At 33.0% G+C, this 11,319-nt stretch overlaps 2 protein-coding genes across 2 annotated transcripts in view; both read left to right on the forward strand.

The window, feature by feature from the left end:
- Positions 1-3,380, forward strand: part of LOC135960873 (transient receptor potential cation channel protein painless-like) — a 55,692-nt gene extending 52,312 nt beyond the window's left edge. Inside the window, exons 2-5 of the mRNA XM_065512273.1 lie at positions 41-149; positions 218-400; positions 459-2,474; positions 2,537-3,380. Of these exons, the coding sequence (XP_065368345.1) occupies positions 96-149; positions 218-400; positions 459-2,474; positions 2,537-3,076 (2,793 nt within the window). The 5' untranslated portion in view covers positions 41-95 and the 3' untranslated portion in view covers positions 3,077-3,380. The remainder of the gene's footprint in view (positions 1-40; positions 150-217; positions 401-458; positions 2,475-2,536) is intronic.
- Positions 3,381-5,989: 2,609 nt separating this feature from the next.
- LOC135960838 (transient receptor potential cation channel protein painless-like) lies at positions 5,990-8,896 on the forward strand. The gene is made up of 3 exons (XM_065512236.1): positions 5,990-6,108; positions 6,173-6,355; positions 6,415-8,896. Exons 1-3 carry the CDS (start codon positions 6,055-6,057, stop codon positions 8,869-8,871), a joined length of 2,694 nt encoding a protein of 897 aa, XP_065368308.1. The 5' UTR covers positions 5,990-6,054; the 3' UTR covers positions 8,872-8,896.
- Positions 8,897-11,319: the final 2,423 nt, after the last annotated feature.

Below are 11,319 nucleotides of genomic sequence, written 5' to 3' on the forward strand. Positions count from 1 at the left end.
TAAATTATTAAATTAATTATAAAAATTTCTTTCATTTTAGATAAAATTTTCTACCGATAAAATTAACTATTGACATATGAGACTGTAAAACCAAAATGTCCAACAAATACAGTACTATTGACATCTCAGGATGCCTAGCGGATCCTCAAGTAAATAGAAATTTTGTTATCAAAAAACTAATTCACATTATTAACTAATTCATACAAATCTTTAATAGACTCAACTAAGTCGGGCTTTGGCCAATCGCGATATAAGAGACTTTCGAGTGGCTTTAGATATGGGAGCTGAACCCTGCGCCGCAGATGATAAACATGTTTGTGTGTTTGAGAAGGCTTTGCAAACCCATGGTTGTGCGGAATTTGTTGAAGAATGTTTAAAAAGAGACTGCAATGTTAATTATGTAAGTGTAATTTAATGTGTTCAACTAAGAATTTATTCTAATTAATCATCGTTTACAGATTAACCCTCACTTAAATAAAGCTGCCATAAATTATGCTACCGATTCTAAAGATCCCAAAATTCTGAAAGCTCTTCTTCGCTATCCCGGGGTGGTAGTTGATCGTAAATATTCCCAAATGACTCCACTCAATTCCTTGGCTAAAAATCTCACCAGCGAGAATGCCAATGATGTGGCCAATTGTATACAAATGCTGCTGCACTATGGTGCATCTCCCAATATACCCGATCAAAGAGAAATGACACCTCTGCACTATGTGGTGAAAAATCGTAAACTAGATGATTTGAAAAAAAGAGAAATTATGCAAATGATTTTGCAGCAACCAGATTTGGATATCGATACGTATCGTGATGGTGAATTAAGAACTATATTAAAGGCTGAATATAGTGATTTCAGTTTACCACCGCTACATGATGGAAAAACGATAGATATTGACAGTCTAATGACCCACATACGTAATGGAGATATGGAGAAGTTCCAACAGCAATTTCCCGAATACCAATTGAATATTTCGGATAGGGATAATTTGAAAAATACCACAAAAGAGGAAAATGTTCCACTATTGATAGAGGCCATAAAGAGAGGAGCTACTGAGGCTTTTGATTTGTTAATGAAGAATGAGGTTAATTATAATGCCGTCTTAAATGGCAATACTCCTTTGGAAGTGGCTACCGTTTATGGTAATTGGTATGCTTTACAAAAGCTGTTGGAGCAAACCGATTTGAAAATAAGACGTGAGGAGCAGCCCTTGATAACTATCATACGCAAATTAAATGAACAGCCAGTCAATGACTATTGTGACTATAGGCATTGCTTTTATATATTGTTGGATTCGGAGAAAATCGATGTTAATGAGATGGATAAAAGTAAGTCGACTCCTTTGCATTATGCCGTTAAGTATAGAAATAGCGAAGCTATTAGAGAGCTGCTGAAACGTGGAGCCTATATTGGCATTAAGAGTGAATTCAATGAATTGCCCATAGATGGCATGAATCCTGAGATTTTGGAGGAACATTTTGATAATTGCATAACCTCAAATGGCGCTAAACTGGGTGACAATAGCTATGAAATCCTTATCAACTATATGAATCTTATGCCTCAAAATTCTAGCGTACAAAAGAAAAGCACTCATCAACTGAGACAAGAAATGCCGCCCATATCATTCCTGGCCAAATCCAGGGACCACAAGCATCTGTTGCAGCATCCTCTCATCACCAGCTTTTTATTTCTCAAATGGCATCGCCTGTCTGTTATATTTTACATCAACTTCTTACTTTATTTGTTCTTTGCTATCTCCATTGTTACTCATACAATGTTGAAATTCCGTGAGAGTGAACATGAATATGTGGCTACTCTCTTTGGTATATTCTCTTGGATCGGCATTTGTTATATGATATTGCGGGAATGTCTACAATTCATCATGTCGCCTGGAAACTATTTACGTTCGCCCATAAACTATATGGAAATAGCGCTAATTTTTTTGTCGATTCTTACCTGCATTGAACCCAGTTACGATAGAGAGACTCAGCGTAATATAGCTGTTTGCACCTTCATCTTAATAGCCGTAGAACTGTGCTTCCTAGTGGGTTCTCTGCCGGTGTCCTCCATATCCACTCACATGCTAATGTTGGATGCTGTTTTTCGTAGTTTTCTCAAAAGTTTTCTCTTGTACTCGATTTTTGTCATTACCTTCACTCTTTGCTTCTATATAATGTTTGGCAAGCCGGAAAGTAATTCTGCAAAAGAGAATGATGGTGCTACACCATCAGCTGCCAAGGATGATGGTGCAACTCCATCAGCCGCCAAGGATGATGATAAAGATGATGGAGAATTTAGCCAATTTAAAAGTCCCTTGGGTGCTTTGGCCAAAACTATTGTCATGTTGACGGGAGAATTCGATGCTGGTGATTTGAAATTCGATACTTTTTGCAGTTATTTACTCTTTCTATTGTTTGTCTTCACCATGACCATTGTGCTGTTTAATCTACTCAATGGTTTGGCGGTTAGCGACACTCAGGTGAGTTTAATTTATGAAATTTTCTTAAAATGAGGTGACCTAATTTCTGTTTTTCTCTTTAGGCCATCAAAGGACAAGCCGAACTAAACGGCATCATCGTGCGCACCAACTTACTATCCCGCTATGAAGAAGTTCTCACCGGTCGTTCCGAACGCGCCAATTTCATAGTGAATCACGAACCATTCCGTACCATTTGTCGACGCATCATGAATCTATACCCCAACTACATTGCTGGCAAACAAATTGCCATACTGCCCAACGACAAGAATAAAGTTCTCATTCCATTAGTCAACTCATTTGAAATGAAAGAAATGTCGGTGCACAAAGATGCCTTTATACCGTTGGCAAATCACGACAATGAAAGACAACATAAAATCTTGGATCCCCCAGTGCAATTCCTGCCCTGTTGCTGTTCGTTTATTACCACTAAATGCTCGGAAATGGATAGACGAACAGTAAAGATGGCCATGGCTGTAATTGATAAGAAATCGTTAACAATACAGCAGCAAATACGTTTGCAAAGTACAGAGAAACGTTTGCATAATATTGAACAAAAGCTGGAGAAAATGTTTGAGGTATTGCAGGATTTGCAGGCGAGATAGTTACACGAGCTTGGGAATTAATGTTATAACTACAGCCGGTGATAAATACTATTTTTCAAAGAAAATTCAGCATTCACAGTGTTAAAATATTTGTTTAACTTAATTTTCCTTTAAAATTGTATCACATTTCAAGTTTTGTTTTTTTTCACCTGCTGTAAGTTTACGAAAAAAAATGTATTTATTCAGTATTTGCTGAAACTTATTTTTATATCTATTTTTAAAGCAAGTAATTAAGTGAAATAATTGTAATCTGTTGAAATGTCCTTATATGTATTTTAATAAATAAACAAAAGTACTAAATCTATATGTGAATTACAGATTTAATTTTAAACCCGTCATGACTCGTCATAAGGAAAACCATGGAATTGCAAATGGAATATTTCCGTTTGAACCAGTGTAACTCTTTTTGAAAGACAGAGTTTTAAAATTGGCATATTTTTGAATCTAATTGAGATATTGATTATTTTGTAAGACCAAAAATTAACTTATTTAAACAAAAAAATTTGATCGGAATAAATGTGGATCAAATTGGTCCTAATATTTGCAATCCTATTAAAATTTTGATTCAAATTTTAGTTTTAGAAACTCAATAAATATGTAGTAGAATCGTTATTTATTAACACAACTAAATGAAATTTTCTACGTTTTTTAAATTTATCATTCTAAATAATAAAGTGTAAAAAAACTTGTCAAAAAGTCAAAGGGAATCCCGCAATTCCTAAAAATTGGAGCGAAAATCCCAAAAATGGTATTTTTTACAATTTTGCCCATTGGATCCACATTTCCTTCGAGGCTGGGAAAATTGTTTGGGGATCAAAAGGAAGCATATCAAGGTTTCCAAAGCTGCTTTACGTTTTTTGATTCCAGCTTTCGGATTTTAGAACATGCTGCCCAAAATTTTGATAAAAAATAGGTAATTTTCCGAAGGGCGTAAGACCGACATATTCGAATATTTAAGAGAGCAATATTCGGCTGTACTGAATCTTATGTAAAAATTATACTTCAAAATACAAATTTTAAATATTTTTAGGTAAACAATCTTTTTTTTAAATTTAAAATTTTTTTTTTTAAAATTTAAACAATTTTTTTTTATTTTTAAAAAAAAAATTCGGGTTAAAAAATATTTTTTAAAATTTTGACACATTGTGGTCCAACTTACTATGGTATTATATACGTCGTTGCAAAGGTCTTTGAAATATCTATAATCAGATATCCATATTGTCTATATTAATGACTTAGTAATCCAGATGTAGGTCAAAAATCGAGATTGTCCTGGTTTTTCCTCATATCTCAGCCATTTGTGGACCGATATTGCTGATTTTAAATAGAAAACTTCTCGAAAGCATGTGTGATAGAATTATTGAAGATTTGGATCCCGAAGATATCTGGGGTCTTCAGAAAATTGATTTCCACAGACAGACGGACATGGCTTAATCGACTCCGCTATATATAAGGATCCAGGATATATGTCACCTTTTCGCCCAAAAAACAGCAAAAATTTACTATTTTTGAATTTTTAAATTGAAAATTGTTTATTTTTGGATTCATAATTGATATTGCTCTGAAATCTTTTGTATATTATTTGTAATTTAGCTGTATAGAGTTATATTTAAAAAAAAAGGACCAAGGTATGGCAAAATTTTAAAATTTGAATATTGAAATGCCTATAACTTGGAAATTATAAGAGATAAATAGCACACGCAAGAATGTTTTTTCAAGGACAAGCCGAACGCTTTCCTTTGAAATCAGATGGGAAAGAAAATAAATGGCACGTGTTTAAAAATTTTACATGTCGAAGATACCCTACTTTGAGCCCCAATAGCGCCGCCCCTGGAGCATTTGTAGGTCCCATTTTAACTCTTTCGCTACAAGTTTTAACTGGAGGTGTTAATAGATGTTTTAAGTATATTATATGGTTGGTATTGATGTCAATATTGACTGATATTAATATTAAGGTCCTACGTGTCCTGGTTCATCCGTTATTCCAAATTAAATTTTTAGTCCTGGAAGCTTATCCTGAAGCCCCCAGTGATTTTTATTTTAATATTTTTTATATTTGTATTTCCCTAATATGTTTCTAAGCATTCTAAATAATTTTTATTACAAAATTATAGTTTTTAAAAATTTTATATGCAAAAAATCGAAGGCACTTTTTTGAAAAAAAAAAAAAAATTGGATTCAAAAATCTATTTTCACACATTTTCAAATTGCTATCAATCGAACACGCATAGCGATAATTCAATGAAATAAATTGTAAACATCTCTAAATATATTCCAAAAATAGACTCAAAAACAATTTTTTAAAAATGCAAAAATCTAAAATGTATGGATGCAATGTAGCGAAGGGGTTAATAACATAAACTTGGCTACGCCCACATCAAATTGTATTCTTATTGGGCAAGCCAGAAATGACAGATTTATTTCCAAAAAATTTCTACTAAGACATTATCAGACAGTCAAATAAGTTTTTGATTTTTTACCTTTAAAACCCCCTCTAAATTAAAATTTACAAATCCATCTTAGTGGATCTATATGAGGTGAGAGAAACCCACAGTTCAAATTTCATGCATCCAGCTGTTTTTGGACTGTTCGGTCAGTCATATATACATATATATGTATGTATGTGGATTAATAATATATAATAGAAATAGTAAAATATATTTTTTAATGTGGTTTACAAGTCGCACATTGTATTATTCCTATTTTAATTCAATTTACAATAACTCGAACATATGTTAACATTTGTGCCAATTTCAACCAGTGATTAATAATAAATAACTTTTATTAGAATTACAATATTTATAAAATTATATTCTTTTATTTTTAACATTCCGACCACAAATTATTACTAAGCTTCCGACGATCAATGCAGAAAAACTATTCTGCAGTTCATTTATTTCATTTCAATTCTAACGCTCACAAAGTTAGCAGCTCTAAATAAGTAATAAATTAAGGGTTTTAAAATTTTTTAAAACAAAATGCAGAATAATTATAAACCTGTTGATCTGACAAGCTCTTTGATTGATCCTCAAGTATGCTGAAGAAGCAAAATATTTTTATTTATTGCCAATATTTATAAACATTTAAATTTCACAGATAAAACTGTCCAAAGCTTTAATCAATCGTGATATAGCGGAATTTCGTGATGCCTTAAGTATTGGTGCACATGCCCAGGCAACTGATGATCAAAATTTAAGTATCTTTGAAAAAACTTTACAAACGCCTGGTTGTTCGGAATTTGTGAAGGAATGTTTGCGTTCAGGTTGTGATGCAAATTATGTGAGTATAGTGAATATTTAAGCTAATAAGTGTTAAATAATAACGTAATTCTCTATTAGGTCAATAAATTTTATAAAAAAGCTGCCATTAATTTTGCGTCCGATTCCCGAGATCCTCAAAATTTAACAGAACTTTTAAGCTCTCCCGGTGTCAAAACTGATTATAAGTATTCTGGTTTAACTCCTCTCAACTCTTTGGCTAAAAATATTAACAATGAAAATGCCAACAATGTAATAGAGTGTATAAAAATATTATTGGTTTATGGCGCCTCTCCCAATGAACCCGATCAGAGAGAAATGACCCCGCTGCATAATGTAATAAGAAATCATAAACTTAATGAAATGCAGAAATATGAACTGGTGCAATTGTTTTTGGCTCTACCCAATATTGATATCGATACTTATCGAGAGGGTGAGTTAAGAAGTGTATTGGAAACAGAGTATCCTCTTATGGAGTTGCCAGGTCGGAAGGTGAACAATATTATAACATTTCATACCCTATTGACTCACATTAGGAATGATAATATGGATATGTTTAAACAGCAATATACTGATAAATCCAGGAATACCAGCGAAGATGAAGAGTTGCAATTGTTTGTGGCAGCCATAGAGAAAGGCGCCCATACTGCCTTGGATTTAATTTTGGCCAATGGTGTAGATTATAATAGCACCGTTAAAGGAAATAACTCTCCCATAGAAATAGCCTGGATTTATGGCAATTGGTATGCCTTGGAAAAGCTTTTACAGCAGCCCGATATAAGAATTCGGCCCAAAGATCATCCCTTAAGTAATATTGTGTGCAAATTAAATGAAGATTCAGTGCAAGAGTTTTGCAACTATTGGAAGTGTTTTTATGTCTTACTGAATTCTGATAAAATCGATATAAATGCCACAGATTTCAGTAAATCCACTGCTCTACATTATGCCGTCAAATATCGCAACAATAAGGCTATAAAAGAACTTTTGAAAAGAGGAGCCTGCATTTGTCTGGAAAATAGGTTCCATGAATTGCCTTTGAACGGCATGAATCCCTCGGTGTGGGAAGATCACTTAGATGACTGTGTATCCTCCAGTGATCATAAGTTAGGTGATAAAGACTTTGAAATACTGATCAGTTTCAAGAATTTCATGTCTACCCCGCAAAAGGGTAAGGATAAGGGTAAGGAACATTTGAAAGAGGTTTTATCGCCTATAGCATTTATGGCCAAATCCAAGGAATATCGTTACTTATTGCAACATCCAGTCATTACCAGTATTTTATATCTCAAATGGCATAAACTTTCTTTAATATTTTATGTAAACTTCCTGGCTTATATGTTCTTTGCCATCTCTATTCTTTCACATACTGTTTTGAAATTCCGTCAGATTGATCTTGAAACAGCTAGAAATATATCCAGATATTGCTCCTATGTGGGCATTTCGTATTTGAGCGCGAGAGAATGTATACAGTTGATAGTGTCTCCCTTGAAGTATATAAAATCTATTACCAATTATTTGGAAATATTGTTAATAATACTATCCATACTGACTTGTCAAGATTCTAATGAAAACTTGGAGTTGCAACGTAATTTGGCGGTGGCGTGTATTCTACTATTGGCCTACGAGTTGGTTTTATTGGTGGGCTCGTTGCCCATCTCTTCCATTTCTACACATATGCTAATGCTGGAAGCTGTCTGCATTAGTTTTGTTAAGAGTTTTCTTTTGTACTCTATATTTATATTCACATTTGCTCTGTGTTTCTACATCAAAAGCGATAATCAGGGGGAGAAAAGCGATGAAGAATTTCATAAATTTTCTGATCCTTTGGTGGCCTTTTCCAAAACTATTGTTATGTTTACCGGAGAATTTGATGCTGGCGCTTTAAATCTTGATACTGTCTACAACTACTTGCTTTTTCTCTCCTTCGTCTTCTTCATGACCATCATTTTGTTCAATCTACTCAATGGTTTGGCCGTAAGCGACACTCAGGCTATTAAAGATCAAGCTGAATTGAATGAAATCATCTGTCGCACCCAACTGCTGTACCGTTATGAAAGGGCTGTGTACAAACAAGCTGGCAACTTTACATTTTTACTTAAACGTCAACCATTTAAGTTAATATGTAAAATTCTTGCAAAACTTTTTCCCGACTATACGACCGATATTCAAATCTCAATTATGCCCAATGATAAAAATAAAGTTTTTGGTCCTAAAACCACCAAAAAATTGTCTGTGGTGCAAGTAAAGAATTTTGAAAATGGTACAAATGTTGTGAATCTTGCGGAAAGCGATTATGACGATGATGATAATGATGATAATGATGCTTTTACTAGGAATAAATATTTAAAGTGTTGGTTTTCATGCATTAGTAACAACTGCTCAAGAATTGATGAACGTACAGTCAATCAAGCCATGCAAGTTTTGGAAAAGAAATCGAATGAAAGCATAGAGAGCCGTTTAGAGGGAATGGAGGAGAAGCTAATAAAAATTATGAATTGCTTGAAAATAGATGACTCAGAAACAACTGAGTGTAATTGAATTAAATATTAATTTGTATTACTACTAACTATATATTTACATTTGTTCATAATAAAATATACCTACAATTTATCAATTATGTATTTTAATGTAAACAAAAACGAGTTGCAAGGTAATAATTAAGTAATTTTCTGAGTAATGTATTGGAAGAAACAATTTTTAAGGATCAATATAAAACTATGTATATAAAAATGGGAATATTAGTTATAACAAGTAAAAGAGCTATATTCGGCTGTGCCGAATCTTATATACCCTTCACCAAATTATACTTCAAAATACAAATTTTAAATATTTTTAGGTAAATAAATTTTTTTTTCCAAAGTTGTATTTTTAATTTTTTTGGACATTTTTTTTTCGAATTGTTATTTTAAATTTTTTTTTTAAATTTAAATTTTTTTTTTTAAATTTAAAAAAATAATTTTTTTTTTGGTGAAAAAAAATCGGTTTAAAAATATTTTTTCCGATTTTGACCCACGTAGGTCCAACTTACTATGGTCTTCTAATAGTAAGTTGGACCTTTGAAATATCTATCATTAGATATCCATATTGTCTATATTAATGACTTGGATATAGGTCAAAAACGAGGTTGTCCTGTTTTTTTATTTTTTATTATTAATTCTTCATTTACATAACCGAGCCCTTAAGGGCGTTATATGGTTAATAAAAGCTACTAGCTATGTTTTTCCTCATAATTCAGCTATTTGGTGACCGATTTGTCTGATTTTAAATAATAAACTTCTCGAAAGCATGTCTGACAGAATTATTGAATATTTGGATCCCGAAGATATCTGGGATCTTCAGAAAATTGCTTTCAACAGACAGACGCACAGTGGCTCATTTTCGTTTTTCATCGGCCAAAACTCTGTAACTTTTGAACCGATATAGATATTTTAGAATTTTTTTTTTTGGTGGACAGATAACTTCTTAAATTTTTCTCCAGTTTTAATTACATTAAAATCGGTTTAGTGGTTGTTGCGCAATTTAAAGTTAAAATTGAACTCTTAATTATACCCTACACCACCATAGTGGGGAGGGTATTATGCGTTTGTGCAGATGTTTGTGACGCCCAAAAATATTAGTCTAACACCCACCTTAAAGTATACCGATCGAATTAGAATCACTTTCTGAGTCGATTAAGCGATGTCCGTCCGTCCGTCCGTCTGGTCGGCTGGCTGGCTGGCTGTCCATGTAAACCTTGTGCGCAGAGTACAGGTCGCAATTTTGAAGATATTTAGATGAAATTCGACACATATTATTTTTTCGGCTCAAGGACCAAGCCTGTTGAAACTGGCTGAAATCGGTCCATTATTTCACCTAGCCCCCATACAAATGTCCTCCCGAAATTGGACTTTATCGGTCATAAATATTTAATTTATATATGTATCTCCACAAATTCCGCTCCAAATAAGTTTTATATACACAAAATTCATGTCACCAAATTTTGTTACGATCGGTCCATAATTAGTCATAGCTCCCATATAGACCCGCTTCCGAAAATCACTTTAACGTGCATAAATCGCTTAAAAATGTTGGTAAACACACAAAATTCAACATAGTTAACTTTAATATAGACATAAATCACACGACCTAATTTCATGGTGATCGGTTCATAATTGGTCATAGCCCCCATATAAGGCCCACTTCCGAAAATCACTCTAGAATATAAATTAATGAAATTTTAAAAGAAAAATTTTTTTTACTCTTTTACTTAGTGTAGGGTGTTATATGGTCGGGCTTGACCGACCATACTTTCTTACTTGTTTTTGTATAGCATTTAGTATGAAAATGCAAATTTTTTGTTTTTTGAACCAGCTATACTTATTAAAAAAGTTATTAGCAGATTTGGAGCGGAATTTGTGGAGATACATATATAAATTAAACATTTATGACCGATAAAGTCATATGAACAAGTAAAATAAAAATAGAAAAAAAATGTGGGAGTAGTTTCATTCAAGTATGTATAGGCTTAAAAAGGACACCTTGGACTTTCTCCTGGTAGTAAAGTTTGTTTAACTCCTTTTGACCCTAAGCACTTTTATTCCACTAAAATTCAAATTTGGCTAAAATATAGTACCTGAGAAAAAAATTAATAACACATCAGGTATAAATGGTACAACGACAAATCATATCAGCTCTTAAAGACTATTATCCTACCAACATAACAAAAGAAAAATCATCCAATTATCTATAATAGTTTGCGAGTAATGATAATTTACTTCTGATCAAATTTACAAAAATCACATTTTTATAAAATATTTGACTTTAACACCATGACAATATTTATACCCTACACCACCATAGTGGGGAGGGTATTATGCGTTTGTGCAGATGTTTGTAACGCCCAAAAATTTTAGTCTAACACCCACCTTAAAGTATACCGATCGACTTAGAATAACTTTCTGAGTCGATTAAACGATGTCCGTCCGTCCGTCCGTCCGTCTGGTTGGC

The sequence above is a fragment of the Calliphora vicina genome, chromosome 5 (assembly GCF_958450345.1).
Source record: "Calliphora vicina chromosome 5, idCalVici1.1, whole genome shotgun sequence".
Classification (NCBI taxonomy): Eukaryota; Metazoa; Arthropoda; class Insecta; order Diptera; family Calliphoridae; genus Calliphora; species Calliphora vicina.

Excerpts from the sequence above, each read along its gene's own strand:
- LOC135960838 (XM_065512236.1), top strand. The coding sequence starts at position 6,055 with ATGCAGAATAATTATAAACCTGTTGATCTGACAAGCTCTTTGATTGAT. Across the intron at positions 6,109-6,172 it reads GCTCTTTGATTGATCCTCAA|ATAAAACTGTCCAAAGCTTT; the intron begins GTATGCTGAAGA and ends TAAATTTCACAG. Across the intron at positions 6,356-6,414 it reads CAGGTTGTGATGCAAATTAT|GTCAATAAATTTTATAAAAA; the intron begins GTGAGTATAGTG and ends ATTCTCTATTAG.